The 18768-nt window shown below is 51.9% G+C and overlaps 3 protein-coding genes across 3 annotated transcripts; 1 reads left to right on the top strand and 2 right to left on the bottom strand.

Annotated features, from left to right (window-relative positions):
* Positions 1-7562: 7562 nt before the first annotated feature.
* J4E93_003815 (uncharacterized protein) lies at positions 7563-8498 on the bottom strand (the record flags this gene model as incomplete). The annotated part of the gene is made up of 1 exon (XM_049341745.1): positions 7563-8498. The coding sequence occupies one exon, from the start codon at positions 8496-8498 to the stop codon at positions 7563-7565; it is 936 nt and encodes a 311-aa protein (XP_049201250.1).
* Positions 8499-9867: 1369 nt separating this feature from the next.
* J4E93_003814 (uncharacterized protein) lies at positions 9868-11235 on the bottom strand (the record flags this gene model as incomplete). Its single annotated transcript, XM_049341744.1, has 1 exon — positions 9868-11235. The coding sequence occupies one exon, from the start codon at positions 11233-11235 to the stop codon at positions 9868-9870; it is 1368 nt and encodes a 455-aa protein (XP_049201249.1).
* Positions 11236-15397: 4162 nt separating this feature from the next.
* On the top strand, positions 15398-18479 carry PMA1 (plasma membrane H+-ATPase; the record flags this gene model as incomplete). The annotated part of the gene is made up of 6 exons (XM_049341743.1): positions 15398-15406; positions 15475-15799; positions 15849-17252; positions 17302-17772; positions 17822-18361; positions 18415-18479. 6 exons carry the CDS (start codon positions 15398-15400, stop codon positions 18477-18479), a joined length of 2814 nt encoding a protein of 937 aa, XP_049201248.1.
* Positions 18480-18768: the final 289 nt, after the last annotated feature.

Raw genomic sequence — 18768 nt, 5'->3', positions numbered from 1 at the left:
GCAACATTAAGCGCCACATCTGCCAGGTTACCTACCGAGCAATACTCCAGATATACAGCTCCGTCTGGTTTGTGCTTATCGAAAAAGTGGTCCACCATCTTAGCAATATGTTCGTGGTCCTGGACCTGGTGCAATATCTGGATTTCTTTGCGCGGTACATCATTCTCGAACGCGTCTCTGTTGAAGCGCTTCTCAATGAACACCATACCCCGAGCTTTTGGACTATTACATTGGACTTTGCTTATGCCGCCGTTGAAACCTCCGCCCATGCTACCAAGCTTCTGGATCACTGTCCACTTTTCTCTCGGTTTTGGTTGATAGGTTACGGATAGCTTCTTGCAAATTTTCGGCATCGCAGTCCCAGGATACCGCCGTTGGTGTGGAATATTTAGGGGTGTGGTCAAGGATGGGTCCAGGGAAGATTTGGTTAACGTTGTGGAAGATGGCAAAATGCAGGTTCAACAGACTCATTCTGTTGTTTGAGTAGCCTGCGATCGGTCTCAGCGATCGTTTTGTCACGATAGCCCTTCCATTGTCGTGTTGAAGGCGGAAAGTGCTGCATCATGCTTTTGTGATGCTGGGTATGTAACCTAGAATCCAAAAGTACACCTATCATGCCGATTTATAAATCGACCAGGATGCAATGCGCGTCTCGTGGTTCATATCTGTCTCGCTGATGACTCTTCATGTGACGTGGTGTCTTCAAGCATAGCAAACCTTTTGACTTCAAATAGTGAGAGGAATCACGTACTTCTAGTCACAGAGTAAATAAGGTCATCGTCATCTCGCAACAACTTTACCGCAATATCGCATCAAATGTCACGGAATTTAAGATCTCGCGGGCGTGGTCAACGGAAGGAACCCATCACAGATGATCCCATGGATCTTGATTACTCGCCAGACGATGTGGAGATGCAGGACCCGCCGCCAGAGGCTCTGTCACGCCTCAGACCTCGAAAGCCTCAATCTTCGCAAGCCGTGACTACGGAAGAGTCGCCATTCTGGACAGACCCTTCACATAGAACGCCCTTGCCTAAAAGTTCGGCCCCTCCAGCGTCGTCAAGCTTAAAGACACCTATGACGTTAGATCCTCGGAACAATCATGTTGGCCAGCCTCCCGGGTTTGTTCGTGAAACAGCTCCTCTCATACGTGAGGGTCGCGAGGAACGCTGGCCAGAAGGAGTACTAAGCGGCAGCGCACTGATCCGGATGCTAGAAGATCTATCGCGCAGCACCAAACGCGAACACTGGCAGATCTGCGTCTTACTAGATGGCTTCGCCGCAAGATTTGGTCGCTTCCACAACCCCGATGGTCTCATAGTGGCGGATGCATATGAGACGTACATGCTCATGCTCGCACGTAAACTTTGGGTTGACGAAAAAGGCGAGTTTGCTGGGGGAGATGTTTTGTGGGTACCAGGACTAGAACCTAGAGCCATTACCGATCCGAACTGGGAAGCCAGCGCAAGGCAAAACTTACCGGAGTTACCTGTCAAGCATTACCAGCCGCCTTGGTTGGCGGCGGAGAATCAGTATATGTACCGCGTAATGGAACGGCCACAAAAGGGGGAGGTTGTCTACAAGGGCTGGATTGATGACATGAAACGGGAAAGAGACATCCGAGAGGGTGAGAAAACTCATCAAGGCACGTCCGGCGATGACCCTCTTGTTTCCACATCAAATACAGAATGAGGGATAGCAGGTGTCAATACTTCCATGGTTTAGTAGCAGGCGGTTCCGTTTTGGCCTAGACAGCAATTAATTGAAGATACATCGATAACAAGAATGCTTTAGGTAGTCGTAGAAATGTGACTCTACAGCATGTAGTCAACGGTGGATGTGGACAGCTACATCGATCAATACCTGGGTAGTCGCGCGGAAGAGACACACTATCATGACGTCATTACTCGGAAACTGCACTAGGCTTATTAGGAACGGAAATGCTCTTCACTCCTGCACGGCAGCGCAGTCCACTTCCCCTTACCCAGATATGCTGATTAACACAGGATTTACTGACAGTTAGATGGAAAAGCTTTGCGCTGTCGCTCAGCCTGGCGCATGATGTACAGCGTGGGCACAGGAAGCTTGGGAATGGCCGCCGAGATCCCGACCGGAAAACGAGCACCGACTCAACGCGAACGCGAAACACTGCACATGCAGTAGGAGCATCGTCGGATACATGACTTCAGTCGATCGCTTAGGCGAAGACAGCCGTCTTCGCTGGCCTGTATGCGACCCCCAGTCAGCTGCACCTGCACCTGCACCTGCGAGCTCACCGTTCTTCCAGACCCCCCGAACCATTACCCCTCCCCATCCTCTTTATTCTACAACGACGTATTGTGATCACCGCTGCAGCTTAAAACTATCAACTTGCTAATCCCTTCATCTTCCCCCTTATGCATCATCTGCTATTTTCAAACATTTGTTGATCGTTCCGGCCCGCGTGCATCTGACGTGCGTTTGCACAGCCTCAATTCCGGGTTGGCGGGCATAGTAAACCACAACTCTTGGTAGCGGCGATAGCGACCGTGCCTCTGTTCCGTGTAACGTTGCGCTTAGGCTTGCACATGCCCAACCCGCGGGATGGTTTTTCGGCGCAGAAGCGGGTGTGTTACCCAGGATGGGAATGGAAACCTTAGAAGACGATCGCAGGGACAGTGTGGTGCTTTGCATGCAGCTGAATATGGTGTGTGGTATTGCCACATGGACGCTTCATAAGCCATACCGTACGCTTCGGCGGTTCGAGCCTCATTGATACAGTATGCATTAAAAAATGCTAGGTCGAGATCTTGGCCCGCTGGGTATACTACAGCATACAACGTGCGCATGATAAGCTTTTCCGCCCCCAAACTCCCCGCATATACTTTACTCTCCTTCGAGACGTACGTGCATTCCAGTGGGTCCTTAGGTACTTCCGTGTTACCATTGACGTGGTTACTGATGTGTAGACTGGTCAGTTGACTACGCGCAGTCGCATGAGTGTACCATACATGATCCCCACGCCTTCGTCTTTTCACAGCATACGGAAGCTAGCACCGTGACGGTATCTGGGTAAGCTAAAAAAGGTGGCATGAGAAGGGTGTGACTCAAAACTTCAATGATTGGCCAGCCTCCATAAGTACGTATTACCGACCATGTTCATGCCGCTCTCTCGCCATGCAGGATATCGACTGGCCGGGTACATCACGCAGTCAAATTTCCGATCCGCACGAGGCTGTCCGCAAGGCATATTTCCATACCTTTATCCACTCGCACATAGCTGAACGACTCTCTACTGAACAGTTAATAGTTTGCTTACAGCGAAGTGACAACGTCAAACATGCTATGCGCGAAGGGATGTGCTGTGGGTGACTGCTCGGTTCAAATTAGGTGTGCCAGCGCGATACCCGCCCAGAGACACCTGTCCAACAGTATTGACTATGTTCCCTATCATGAGTATCAGCTACACCAATATTCACTTTGGAAATTGTATCCATGCAAATTACTCCTCTGTACACATGGAGTCAATCAATGTAGGGGCCAAATTCCCTTTCCGGTAAACATCCGACCCTTACAAGCTCTATTGGCATAACACCAATGTAGCCAATACAAATAATCTAACGATACGCCGGCCCGGAACAGGCGATCGCGGGGGCGGTGCCGCAACGCTGCATCATCCCCATAATCGCAGCGGTCATGCGAATGTGGTTCACTTCGATACCAATATGTGTAGAGAACTACGGATAGATGTACAAGAATTAGGTATCTGGAACGATAGACCGGGGTCAAATGCAGCCTGGATATTGTTTGGCCCATCGAAAAGCCGGCGATGTGGAATAGCGAGTCCAGATTTGGGTCTGAAGCCTATATCGCGAAGGCTGACGAGATTGACATTCGCATGCAGGAACGAGAACCTTGATTTCATACAGTATATTAGTTCTAATTTGTCCGAATGACCTCTTTCTCCACGATCAAATTCATCTCCGCGTACCCCTCCATCTCGCTTCTAGTTCGCGAGCCCTTGCTGACGCCTCTTGTCTCTTTTTCGCTGTCATCTCCGCCTGGCTTTGTTGATAGTCCGGAAGTTCATCGTCGGATCCCTGAGGGTCATTCAGCCCCAGCAGGTTCAGTTCCGCTGTAACGGCGTCCATTTGCGATGGTGGCTGCCATTGCAGATAAGCGTCAAGAGGTGGGTTGGGCACCGACATCGTATGGTTTGGTGCAGGCGCTGCTCGTGACGAGATAAGCGGCGGTGGCTCAAAATTCTGCCAGTCGTCTCTTTGTTCCCTTGCAGGCCGCCGTGTCGGCAGAGTCCTCGATGAATGCTGGGGATGTTGAAGAGGGATTGGGATAGTATCATTAGTGTTTCTTCGGGCGAAAAGTGAACCTCGAAGCTGCGGTGGGCCGGTCGGTGAAAAGGCCTCGTTGTCGTCTGGCAGGCCAGTCATCGCCTCTGCGAAAAGATGAAATTGAGACACGTCTGTGAATGCCTCGGTGGGAGAGCTCCATGTTGTGTGCGGCCGTGGCCGGCCGGAGGCGTTGTCGCGGGCTGTAACGCCGAGCGTAGATTCGGGGAAGGTACGCGATCGTGGTGTTGATGCTGTCTCGAAGTAAGGGTTCATAGAAACAGCACGTTGCTGTTGGGGCCGAGATGATTGCTGTTGTGCTGGCAGCGAGTACGGTTGATACTGCACCGCGTCTGAGTAATTTGAGGCCGAAGAATGCGCTCGAGGATAAGTCGCTGGGTCCTGATAACTAGACTGACCGAACCCGTAGGGAGAGTTCGGCATACTTCTCGAGTAAGTATGACGGTGTTGGCTGCTTGTGTCTACGTTCAGGCTGGCCGAGTGCCGTTTTGGTTGATATGGTTCAGGTCGGAGGTGAGTTGACTCCGGTTGCTCTTGAGATTCGCGTCGGAGAAACCCTCGCAACGAGGTTGGCTTGCGAGATCGCTTTTCTGAACCGGACGGCGATGGTGGTAGTGGTTTGTTAAGGTTCGACGCGCTCGTAGAACATACACTGATTCGCTGCGAGGTTGCTTTGTAGGCAGATGGCTCTAATCGACTACCATGCTCTTGTTGTTGTGCAGAAGAGGCAGGCATATTTAGCCACAGCTCATTCTCAGTCTGCAAGCGGCTGGAACGGTGATTGTGTTGTGCCATGTATTCCTCGTCTTCGTTGTGCGTCGAACCGCCTTGGAGGTGAAGTATAAGTCGATTGGAGGACAGGACTAGCTTGCCTGTAGATGACATATCGTCAAGCTTATAGTTAGACGATGCGGTCGGGATCGTCAGCAGCTGGGCGCCGGGTAGCATCCTAAAGAGAGCTGGTTCGTATGCAGATATGTCCAAGGCTAAACGCAGGGGTGTGCAGACCAGGCCTAACAGCTTGGTGTTGAATGTGGACGTGAGGTGCGGCTTGAGGGCGTTGCGCTACTGCACCACTGTAGTATTTGAGCGAGTTTAAACGATGCTAATAGCCGATTCGTAGATCCGATAGCTCCAACTGTTCTATGCTTCCGAAATCCCGGGTGCGTGGTATCGTCAGTGGAACAGGTGCGGTACATATGGTTGGCGACCTTAGTGCGGCGTAGCAGAGGGGTGGCGGTGGTCGTCGGGCGCAGGGGTAAGGCGTGAGCTGGTAAATTGCTATGTGTAGATGTCGGAAGGGACAATCCTTACAGAAGGACGTGCAGATTGCTTAAACGGTGCATACTGAAGACATACCAACGGGGCCAAGACAGAGAAACTCCAATTGAAGCTCAGATCTGACGGAAATGGATGTGAAATTAGAGGACTCCATATCTGGGTTCATCTGAAAGGATTTTGAGACGCATTGCTGGCCTAACTTTTCAGGCCAAACGCCCAAGCTTCAACGAGGCTCGCCGTCTTCGATACGGGTCCGGCACCTGAGAAACCCTTCCAACGCCCTACGCATTACTGACATGATATTACCGAAAAGTAAGCGGTGAGGCTCAAGGCGGTACGTGGTCACTCGACCTCTGTGCAGCCAGCCGCTCGCCTCTGCATTCAGCGCAACAGCAAGGAGGGCGCTGAGGGAACGCGCCCAGCGGCAACAATCCTACTCTGAGTATGCAACGAGTCGGGCAGGTGGCAATGGGTAGCGGAAGACGCGATCACCAAGGGCCATTGAGATGAAAGAGAGTACGCCAGCACTGCCTCTCCTATCTCCTAATTTTAGATAGCGGGCGCGCTAAGCACAAACGTGGCAAGTATTTCGTAACCGAGGCTGCAACGCATCCATGGCATCGGTCCCCTGTCCGCGTGCATCCTCAACCATCACTGTCGCGTCCAGATATCACCACACCTTCTCAGCGGCAACAACAAGAAATCTTGCGATGCTCATGTCTTGTGCATCGCGTCGAGCCGTTGCTAACCCTGTCCATTTTGCCAAAGCCCGCATTGGCTGAGCCACATGAACGCACAAATGCTGATGCGCATCAGTGCAAACGGGCGATGACATACATCAGCTCGGCATTCCATTGTCTCGTGATGCTTTCAGCTGCGGCAACAATAAGGAAACATTGCTACTACCCTTTGTTTCTAGTACTGGACCACAATGCGCCGGAGCGTTACGAAAGCCTCTCGTCGTCGCTTTAGCAAGCCTTGGAAGACTGTTTAGCCGCGGATCTTGGGCGTGACGCTTATCAACAAGGCAGACTTCGTCTTCATCATCTTCCGCCTTGACATCGTCTCTCGCGATGTAATACAGTTGGCGATGTCGAGCCATGGCGTCACGACGCTGGCCTTGTCTCATCAGCCACTCCCACGGAGGACCTGCGTCAACCCCACAGAAATCGCTCGAAGTCTAAATTACAGGCACTGCAATGTGTCTAAGGTCCTTTGCCGGTTAGCCCGGTGGTGACGTGTGTCTGTAGTAGTCTTGCAATCGTTAACGAGATTCAGTATCCATCAGAACTCGGGTTCATCACATGGTGGGCAAGGAAGGAGGCGGTGAACACGTCTCTCGCACATACTGCGCCAAAGCTTGATGGACAATCCAGAACTCGCAATTCCCAAGAGATTGCACAGAACTTATCAACGAGATCGATTCTGCGCATCGATGCCAGGAACATCTTTCAAACAAGTGGCAACTGCGCATTTGACAGTACACAAGGCCACTACACTGAAAATGCACATCCACGTAGCCGCGACACCCGTGGGCTCGATTGCCCCAGCCTTGGTATGACATCGAGGATTGTCGATTGTTTTGTTGATCGTTTGTGAGTTTACTCCCGTACAGCCCCTCACTGCCCGGCCTTAGGCCTCCAAACCAACACTGAAACTCGCATGGACAGCCGCCTTTCGCCTGGTCTCTGGTTACTTTGGCATTGGGGCTGTGACCGGCAGGAATCGACCTGTGCAAGAAGTGGAAGTGTGTATAGTGGATGAGCGGGACCAGAGTATGCTTTCAGTTGACCGTGCACATGCCAGATCACGAAAGCCTTACTCTACAGCCTAAAGGGGAAGCTGATTCATATCCGGAGGATGGTATTGCGCAAAACTCTGTCATGACTGGATCCATATCTTACATAAACCCTGATGCTAATTCGGCAATACCTCTTAAACTTCGGAAACGACTATCTCTGGCTTCTTCTGCACGCGCATGGGTGTCGGCTTGACCACCCCGACCTTCGCCGACCAAGTATCGGACCGATCATCTTCAAGTTGGATGTATTTCTCGCCATACTCCATTTCCTCAGACCCCTGCAGTCGTCGCGCTAGCATATTTCGTGCTATAATTGCGTACCGTGCGAGCACGAACAGCGCAATCATTCCGCCCGCATAACCCAAGACATGCAGAACAATGCTGGCGTTGCCGTGTGCCGGGTTCATCCACTCATACACATAGAAGCCCTGAGTATACCGCGTGAGGTACGAGAGCCCAAGGTAAATCGACAAGACCCCAAGGACAACGGACAGATGATGCCACGGCTGTGGCTCAGTTGCTGATAATATGATCTCAGTCGCGGCAAAGACGCTGTTGAGACCGTGAACGGAGATATTGATCCACTGTTCGAATCGTCCAGCCGGCCACCCAGAGTTCATGGTCCCCCAGAAGACGATCGTGACCAAGAACGGGAACGAAGTCATGGTGGAGTAGTACATGCTATGCAAGAGCTGCAAGTACTTTGGCCAAGTGTGTAACCATGTTCGTTGCCGGAACGCATACATGAAGGTGTGTACGCTCGAGACGAGGAAGTAGAAACCGAGCGACCAGAAGGTGAGGTAGGTGAAGAATGAGAACGACTGCCCGATAGCTGCATTGCCTTGTTGGATGGTATAGGATCCTATGTTCATATCTTTGAGTTTGATCGTAGCCGTCTCATTCGCCAGCCAGGTGTAGCATGTTATGATGGTGGTGAAGCAGTATATGCTGAGCAAGGCGCGGATGCATGCGAGGACGAAGGGTGAGACGAAGTGCGAACGGACGAAGTTGTATGACGGATCGAAACAGGCCCTGGGCACCCCCCAGGTTTCGTAGGTGAAGAATTTCATGATATTTGAAATGAGAGTGGAGTTTATGAGAGTAACGAGCGAAGTGCAGATGGCCTGCTATGAACGTAGGCAACTCCTAACGCAGAGTTTGGAGGGTTGTCGGGTAGCGACCCGTGTCTCAAGAAAAGGAACAGGCGCATAATATATGGATCAACCGCACGAAACAATACTCAGAGGGCTTCTTACCGCACTGATGTTGTGCAAGATGGATACAGCAAGCCACACGAAGGCCTCAGTTCAGTGAATGCATCCTTTAGCAACGCCACAAGATTTCTATCACATACCAACATCTGCATCACTGCGCTATCGCTATGCAAAAGTCAGTAGTACCAACCAAATACTTTCTAGAGTACCGTCTATCCAAGCCTTTACGCCAACCCTATGGAGTTCAGTACGTGGCCCTCGCGCTGTGATTCCTCAGCCCTCGCAGATGAAGGCTTGTTATCATCCCACAGGCGCCTACGGGGCTACCGAGGGCTTTCATACGAGTACACCACGCTTCGCCTAGCTATTCGTTGTGATGCTGGAATTGGTTATTGTTCAGCTGGGCCAATGGCGTTAGCGAAGGGGTAGCGCCCAAAAGGGTGTGGTGCGGACCGCATAAGTGCTAGTTCGAGCACCAGCCCTACGGTAGCCTTGCTTTTCAGCGCATGCTACGTGCGCCCAGATCGATCGAAGTGTGCGGAGGTCGTGATTCATCGGACGATGTTTGCATGTATGCGAGAAAGTGCATTGCGCATTATAGTGTGCGTTGGGAGATTATGGGAAGATACCCGTGGACGAGTCGAACGGTCCGGAGGTCGTGTGCCCGCGTATGAAGGAAGCCCCAAACCTCGCCAGCTAAAAAGCTCCGATGCTGCGCCTCGTGCAACACCTACATGTGCACTACCCCCGATCCATTTCTCCTTCCCCAATAAGCGCATCTATCACAAAGCACATTCGCGCAATCTTCAAGTTCGCTTTCCCGATGACGTCATAAAGCTATGCATGATGCTTCCAAAGTTCTCAGTTTCTATCTTCACCTTCATCTACGAAAAGCACTGCACGCCGAAACGTCGAAGCACAAGACCCATGTCGCTTGCTGCAATATCAATCTAGTACTTGGGTTCGACATGTATGAATCGATAAACAGAAGGAATTGTCAATCAAGGCCATTGAAGAAGATCTATTAGGTTATTGTACATTCGCGACATGTGTAGTTGGTTGTGTAGTCGACAGTATGGACTGAGACCCACGTCTATCATTGCCATGAACTTATCGTGTGCATGAAAGCCCTTTGAACATTACTAGCTACCTCTTACCAGGATCAGGTAGAATTTTGTGACACTCGCAGAAGGATAGAGTCGCGACGTGAACTCCAGTTGCAGTATCACCTACGAGCGGGACCCTTGCGGGACTTCTTCAGCCAACCTGTTTCCTTGGCCTTGATGACAACGTTGATACCGGCAGCCTCACAAGCTGAGGCAAGCTTTCGCAACTTTGCGAGGGCCGAAGAATTCTCGGTCATGGGCTTCCTGTAGCTAACGAAGAGTGTTGTGAAGTCAGGGTACATCCCTCCAGTGGTTTTCGCGATCACAAACAGGTGCATTACCAGCAACATCTTGTCCCAGCTGCAATCGCGTAAAATCAGCGTCTGGAGCAAGTTGCTCATCGTCATGATCACGATTCGATGATCGGTCCGATCCTGGGGCATTCCGTTCACCTTGTCGGGCAAAAAGTATCGCGTCTCAACATCCAGATACTCCAGTACCCAGTACCTAGGCAGTGGGCTCATGCGCAAGAAGTCAAGCTTGGGAACAAAGTCCATGGAGCTGATTGTGATTTTCTTCAGCACAAGATCATTGTGGCCCAGTTGATCAACCATCGGCAGATCTTTGTTCCCGATGTAAGTATCGTGAGTCTTGTAGTACTGCACACCGCTGACCGTATACTCGAAGGTCTCGAGGTACCTACAGGCTGTAACCATAGATGCGACAGCTGCAGGCGTTGCATAACAACGGAGGAAGCGAAGGGTGTCGATGTGTAGCGTGTCTATCCCGGGATTTCGGATCATGGGCTGCGTCAGACTCATATCAGAGAATATCAGCTCATCCAAACTTGGGAGTGTCATGATATAGCGACAGCTGTCAGAGAGCGTCCGGTCGGTGATGTCGGATAATTTCAGAACGCGGATTGCGGAGAAATCGGCCGTGCGTTGAAGAGACCACCTGAAAGGCAGACAGTGTGTGCTGCCGCACAGGACAATGGTATCCAGGCGGCGAAGGATTGAGAACAAGAAGAGGAGGATGGCTCGGTCCTCGCCACGCGAAAGCGCTTCACACCATTGCTGTTTCGCGTGCGATGACAAAGCCCGGAAAGAGTTTATGGTTTTCTTGTATTTCGCCATGGTGCCATCATCGAGTGGGTAAAGCTCAGTCGGGCGGAGATGGGGCGAGCGTCGAGTGATGATGAGAGTAGTGAACCCTGAAGCCATGGCCATGACACGATCAGTTCTGTTATCGTTTGTGTCTGAGCCGTAAATGGGTTGTTGCCGGATGACACCTCCAGAGGTGAATAGGTACTCAGCCAAGTCGAACGCGGTGCGATTCGCTTCGCTACTTGTTTCGAGACATTTGCCAGCTTGAAGAAACTCGTTTGCGACATGCGAAAGGACGTTCGAGGCATGGCACATATTGACCAAAGCCGAAGGGGCGTCGGTGACATAATCCAGGGTATTACGTTGGAGCTCGACGGGCATGGCGCTCAGGCAAGGCTTCACCTTGTTATCGTAGTGCGTACGGGGACGGGAACGTGGAGGTCCAAACGCTTGCCTTTGAGATGTCAGTACTAATTCAGAACAACCTTAGCATTGTTGCTCACATGTTGGCCATGATCTTGAGCGTTTCCAGTTCAGTTGCTCTCCGTGGTGGTAGATGCTGACTGCGAACTTGCTCGTTGTCGCTCGTCTCGATTGACCGTGTGGCTGCACACGACGAAGCTGGAGGACTCCTGCGTAGCAAGTGTAGCAAAGTAACTGTGCGAGACATCAACAACAGTTTAGCAGGCGGCCAGGTATGCAGACTACTCACGGTGAGGTCTGTCGGACTCTTGTGTTGGCGTTGAAGTACCGCAGTAGAAGCCGCTTCGTTAACAAAATGCTTGAACTCCGATGAGACGTTTGCTATATCGTACGTAGTAGCAAACTCTCGTGAGGTTCGGTATCGCTTCTGCTCACAACGTCTGTCAACGGTTGCTGCACGCGAATTTGATAGCCCTTCGATCCTGAGCTATGCAGCGAGGGGTAACTTACGAGCCAACTTAACTGGATGATCGCCCGAAAATCGTGGCCGGCGACTGATGTATCGTCGTGGTGGGGTAAGGGAGGGAGGGAGTTTGTACGCAGTGGCCGGAAGCTCGGGCGTCAAGATACGCTAACTCCCGGAGCGCCGCCTACGGAACGACGAGGCTGACTAGACAGGCCTGCTACTTTGATGAAGCTCTCTGGATCTCCCTGTACTCCACGTCGAGCCTGAGTAGACATCTTAGGCCAGCTGCAATAGGAGCAACTTAGAACGCGACCGACTGAGGAGCTACACGAACCGACGCCCCAGCCGACCCTTTCCCTCGCTGCAATGAGCGCGAACATCCCCCACAGTAAGGGACACTGAGAGTTGCCCATTCAACAGTCGAGCAGTCGCCAAGAGAGACATCGACTGCGCCTCTAATTAGTGTATCCCCCTGTTATTCGCGGTGGAGCGACCAGTCGTGCTGACCAGGCGACAGCTTGCCGACAGGCATGACTCCTATAGCAAATTCAGCTACACTACCACATCTTCCAGTGGAGCGCCCTGGTAACGAGACTCGACGACACCATACCTGATGTGCTGACGGCAGCGGCAGCCTCCTCCGACTCTCATCGACCGACAGAAGACCCAACCGCCCTCCCCACACATCAGCTATACCATACGCTGGACAACGCCCCGATACACCCACGAAGCCAGCATACGCACCGAACACAATGAGGCGATGTTTGTCCTCTCGATGCAGCTTGCGGACAAAGGGCTTGGAAAGGGGGAGCATGACGCCTCAATGGGTCCAGAGGCAACCACGAACCAGCTGTAACGCAGTTTCGCTGTCGGTCTATCGTAGCGCATGTTTAGTCGTCTCATCTTGGTATGTCGATACACATGGTGCACGATCGCCGCCTATCTGGCAATCGCTGGATCCCAACTCTTTTTGTCTGACGGATGCCCTTCCAAGATGGCAAATAGCCTACCGTAATACCAGGGCTCAGACGAGCACCTCAAGTATGCAAGTGTAGAAAGATAACCATCACCGTCGCTGGAAATGCTGCAGCGAGCCGACCTCTTTTGCAGAACACCAAACGAACAAGAAAGCAAGAGCAGGTCTATGAAAGGGGAAGCGATAAGTGCTGGCGAAGTAGACGCCCACAGGGAGTCTAAGAAGAATCTTTTGGCCGAGGGCATTCCGACAGCGTCATACCCCAAGCGAGAGCTGTAGGGATGATGAAGTTACAAACTTCATGGAGACGGGCGAAGTTTGAAGTGGGAGTGGAAGTGTCTTCGGGCCGCGCACGGGCCATGCCCCACCAAACTTCGGACGCGTCTCCCCAGCCAACTTGCCATTCATCTTCGGTGTCTTGGCCGCAATGCCAGATAACGTTCGTGGTAAAGAGATATACTCGGCAGAGCTTGGAGGACGCGCTACATGGGCACAATCTCCGGTTGTCCAGACGTCGAGCTGCTTGTCACAGCCTGCACCAAATCGACGCGACCAACCTCCCTCGTTCCTACCTGGGTAGTTCTTGTCAGCCAGGAGCCAACGCCGATATTGAGCCAGTAATCCAGCGCATCTCTCTACCCATCGATCATCGACCTCTCTGTCTGTATCTGTGGAACGGACGGCCTACCAGACTCAGCAGAAGCGGGGTTATGCGCAGCTCTACTATGTCCCAGCGGCGCGTAGCAGACGAGCTGGCATCCCGCGGTTCGGCCACGCTCAGGTGGATGACACTTCGCGTTCTCTTCCCTTGTCTACGCGCATTCCGCAGGCAATGTAGGGTTGCATCAGGCGCGAACGGTGGATCCAGAGAGAGGGAGCGCGGTAAGCCGATCTGCTTCAGGGAGCCCGCGAGGAACTTGAGTTTAGGAACGCACCTATGCGTTACAAGTATGTGAGAAAGACGCTTCTCGAACTATGCGTGGCGGGAGACGTCTAGTGTGACAGTCCTTCGAGCCCTACTCAAGTCGCTGCGTTGACAGAAGGGCTTTGAAAGGTCCGATCACGCTATGGGTAGCGTCGAGGGCGGGCGGAGGCGACCTTGGAAACACGTTGGTGCACCGTGCACCAGCGATACTGTTCTAGATGAAGAAAAAGAAACGTCACGGCAACTGGGTCCACGGTGCGTTTACCGGAACCCTACAAAACATCTGCTCAGATCTTCCCAAAAGCATAGCAATTGCTCAGGGATCTTACGCGTCAGCCTTACGAGTTCAGCGTGCGGTCAATCTCTCATGAGGGCAGACTCAATTCTTGTCCCATACTACTTATCTGCCTGCTAGAAGAGACTGTTGTGCAAGCTCTCCACGCAGACGGAATAGGGACATCCCGCCAGAAGCAGTAAACTGGGTCTTACAGACGCACACATCGCGATGTACTGCTGTAGTGGCAAGACCTTCTTACACTTCTAGCCAGACCCATTGACATGAAATTCGGGATACCATATTTGCAGCAAGCAAATGCTCGACGGGTGCGTAAGACTCGATATGGGTCGAGTCAAACTTGGCGCTGCAGCAGACCCAATTTCACGAAGTCCGTCGTATCTAGTTTTTGGAGCCCTTTATGGCGTCAAGTCAACGGATTGAAGAACTCAACTTCACTATGCGCCACTCAGATTAAGGATGACCTGTGCGTCGCAGCGCCCTTGTCAAGCTTAGTCTTGATAGACAGCTCAGCCATACAAATAATCCTTGTGTTCCGTTCTGCCATGTCCAGCCTCTTAGAAGAGTAGCAATAGATCGTCTTGCGAGGCTCGTGTGCCATCGGTAAGCTGACAGGAATACGCGCTACGTCATGTCGAAGATGATCTGTGACAATATTTGGTCGATTTGAATTGGTGACATGGGATGGCCATGCTAGGCGCGGGCTTAGGATTCTACCCACGGAAGTTTATCGCGCAACACACCACGACGAGTCCTGAAGCAGAACATCTTTAAAACCAAGCAACACGATGACGATCGTATACATTGCGGTTTCTAGACGATGATATTATCGTCTGGTGTCTTTTGCTCATACTAACGCAATATAGACACGCCGACTACATGCCAAACAGATTGCGATGCCAAATGCACTAAACCCCAAGGGCCGAGCTAATAATCTTAAGCCCTGGAGCAGGCCGCCGCAGCTCACAATCCTAGCGATCCCGCAAGCTGGCCACCTTATCTTGGCGGCTGGTTCTCGACGTGACCCTTTAACTTCAAAACAGGCTAGGCTGATCATGCGCGTCCTTGTGGCCTCATCAACCCGTGGGGTTCTCACAACATTCCGGTCAGAGTCGTTCCAACCCACCTCGGTCGTTCCTGCAGGCCCCTCCGACGACAAACGTCGCGTTGCGCGATCGCGACTGTGTTTGTTAACGCACCCCGCGTGGTGTTCAGGCTCAGGGTTGTTTTTCTGCGCTCTGAAGTCTTTCCCGCGCAACGATGCCTCAGAGGAGCCCTTTCCACGGATGAAAGCGCATTGGCCCACACTTCACTCAACATCGACGCAGATGCACTCGCAACATACCTAGGTAGCTAGTCGCTTCGCGTAATCGACAAATATTTCTTGGCCGATTGTACCATACAAACAACAAACTGCATATAGTGTTGGACATTACTAGCGACTAGCATCACATTAAGATGTCTGAGGTAAGTTGACATCAGCCTCAATACTAGGCTTGGCCTACCAGCCGTTAATCAAAGCTGACTAAATGCAGTCGCCTGCTGGTACGTCGCCGGATCGCGACGGCATATATCCATCAAATGGCCAGACGTACGACAAGTACCATTTCCAAGAAAAGAACGTTCACATGGACGACATCGAGTTGGACGACGAAGAAGAAGATGAAGACATAGATCAGCTTATCGAAGATCTGGAGTCGCAAGATGGCGAAAACGCCGACTACGAAGAGGAAGAAGCGCAGCAACCAGGCGGCGCACGCCTCATCCCAGAAGAACTTCTACAGACTGACACGCGCATTGGCTTGACGTCCGCAGAGGTACTCATACGGCGGAAGAAATTTGGCGAGAACAAAATGAAAGGTAGTTATACTTCCTTCCCCCGCGATCAGCCCTTGCTCACCATATGCAGAGGAGTCAACGAACAACTGGGTCAAGTTTCTCATGTTCTTTGTCGGACCAATTCAATTTGTCATGGAAGCGGCTGCCATTCTCGCTGCAGGACTCCAGGACTGGGTCGACTTTGGTGTCATCTGCGGCTTGCTCCTCCTGAATGCGAGTGTAGGCTTCATCCAAGAGTACCAGGCTGGCTCCATCGTGGAAGAATTGAAGAAGACGCTGGCTCTCAAGGCTACCGTATTACGCGACGGCACCCTGGTTGAAATCGAAGCATCTGACGTGGTGCCTGGCGACATTCTACAAGTCGAAGAGGGCGTAATTGTTCCAGCTGATGGGCGCATCGTTACAGAAAATGCATTCGTACAAGTCGATCAGTCCTCCATCACCGGGGAATCATTGGCTGTCGACAAGCACCGAGGAGATACGTGCTACGCATCTTCTGCAGTCAAGCGCGGCGAGGCTTTCGTTGTGATCACAGCTACTGGCGATTCGACGTTCGTTGGACGTGCAGCATCGCTCGTTGCCAGCGCCTCTAGCGGGCCCGGTCACTTCACCCAGGTACTACACGGCATTGGCACAATTCTGTTGGTTTTGGTCATCGTATCGTTACTGGTTGTCTGGATAAGCTCTTTCTATCGATCCAACGACATCGTCACCATCCTGCGGTTCACACTCGCAATAACGATCGTCGGAGTGCCTGTCGGTCTTCCTGCTGTTGTAACGACGACCATGGCAGTTGGCGCAGCTTACCTAGCCAAGAAGCAAGCCATTGTGCAGAAGCTCTCTGCTATTGAGTCGCTTGCTGGCGTTGAGATCTTGTGCTCCGACAAAACTGGAACGCTGACAAAGAACAAGCTCTCCCTGGCTGAGCCATATACTGTTCCGGGGGTGGATCCGGAGGACTTGATGCTTACTGCCTGCTTGGCCGCATCGAGGAAGAAGAAAGGCATCGATGCCATCGACAAGGCTTTCCTCAAGTCTCTACGCCACTATCCCCGTGCCAAATATGTGCTCAGCAAGTACAAAGCCATCCGTTTCCATCCCTTCGATCCAGTATCCAAGAAAGTGCAAGCAGTCGTCGAGTCACCCCAAGGTGAGCGCATAACATGCGTCAAGGGCGCTCCACTTTTCGTGCTTCGGACTGTTGAGGAAGATGGTGAACTCCCGGAACATGTGGTAACCTCGTACAAGAACAAAGTCGCGGAGTTTGCTACGCGCGGCTTTCGCTCACTAGGTGTTGCTCGCAAGCGAGAAGATGAAGGTTGGGAAATCTTGGGGATCATGCCATGCTCAGATCCTCCGCGTCACGACACGTATCGCACGATCAACGAAGCGAAGTCTCTGGGTCTTTCCATCAAAATGCTGACCGGTGATGCTGTTGGTATTGCGCGAGAGACATCACGCCAGCTCGGCCTAGGTAAGGGTAGAAATCTCTCTACGTGACCCTTGACTGACTCTGGATATAGGCACCAACATCTTCGATGCTGAGAAGCTCGGTCTGAGCGGTGGCGGCGAGATGCCTGGATCAGAGTTCTACGACTTCGTTGAAGGTGCGGATGGCTTTGCAGAAGTGTTCCCACAGCACAAATACAACGTTGTAGAGATCCTGCAGCAGAGAGGATATCTTGTCGCGATGACTGGCGATGGCGTGAACGATGCCCCTTCGTTGAAAAAGGCAGATACTGGTATTGCCGTACAAGGCGCCTCTGACGCTGCCTGCTCTGCTGCCGATATTGTGTTCCTCGCTCCCGGTCTCTCTGCGATCATCGACGCGCTGAAAACCTCGCGCCAAATCTTCCATCGCATGTATGCTTACGTCGTCTACCGCATCGCTTTGTCATTACACCTCGAGATTTTCCTGGGTCTGTGGATCGCCATCCTAAACGAGAGTCTGAACCTACAACTGGTAGTGTTCATCGCAATCTTCGCGGATATTGGTAAGCATCATCTTACGCGTTCTTGCTGCATGGGCTAATGAGAAGATAGCGACCCTAGCTATCGCATACGATAATGCGCCGTACAGTCGCACCCCCGTAAAATGGAACTTGCCAAAACTCTGGGGGATGTCAATTCTCCTGGGCGTCATCCTCGCTATTGGTACTTGGATCACGATGACGACAATGCTGCCTTACCTTACAGGCGAGCAGCAGGGCGTCGAAGGCGGCATTGTCCAGAATCATGGCCAGCGTGACCCCATTCTATTCCTCGAGATCACCCTGACTGAAAATTGGCTCATTTTCATTACCCGCGCCAACGGCCCCTTCTGGTCATCCATCCCTTCATGGCAGCTAGCTGGCGCGATTCTGGTCGTCGACATTCTCGCCACATGCTTCACCATCTTCGGCTGGTTCGTTGGAGGGAGAACGAACATCGTTGCCGTGGTCCGTGTTTGGGCCTTTTCTTTCGGCATTTTCTGCATCATGGCGGGAGTGTATTACATTTTACAGGGTAGTCAAGGATTTGACAATCTCATGCATGGAAAGCTTCTCAAGAGGAAGCAGAAGCAGAGGAACCTCGAGGATTTCGGTGAGTACAATTGGTATCAACATTTCGCAGCGACAGTTGCTAACAGTCCTTAGTCGTTTCACTGCAGCGTGTGTCGACACAGCACGAGAAGACGACGTACCATGAGAAGACGAAATAGCATTTCGGTCTTGACGGCGGGTTGCAACCAGGTCAGCGATCCAGCGTCACGCTGTAATGCGGATGGATTGATCTTCCTGGCACGGACGTAGGGGCTAGTAGGAGGCGTTTGGTTGTACGGGCGGCAATATCGATATTCAATCATCTTCATAGTATACCATCTTGGACAAGCTGTATCCATATTTCATTAGTCATTAGGAAAGGAGCCGCTGTGCTGGACGTTGTAGATACAAGCACAGTAGATACGGCGATTTTCACAACATCTCGCGATGCATTCTACCAATGTATTC

Source organism: Alternaria ventricosa, assembly GCF_023758065.1.
Source record: "Alternaria ventricosa strain BMP 2768 chromosome Unknown scaffold_5, whole genome shotgun sequence".
In the NCBI taxonomy this organism is placed as follows: domain Eukaryota; kingdom Fungi; phylum Ascomycota; class Dothideomycetes; order Pleosporales; family Pleosporaceae; genus Alternaria; species Alternaria ventricosa.
The sequence above is the reverse complement of the archived record's forward strand: the minus strand, read 5'-3'. Positions and strand labels throughout refer to the sequence as shown.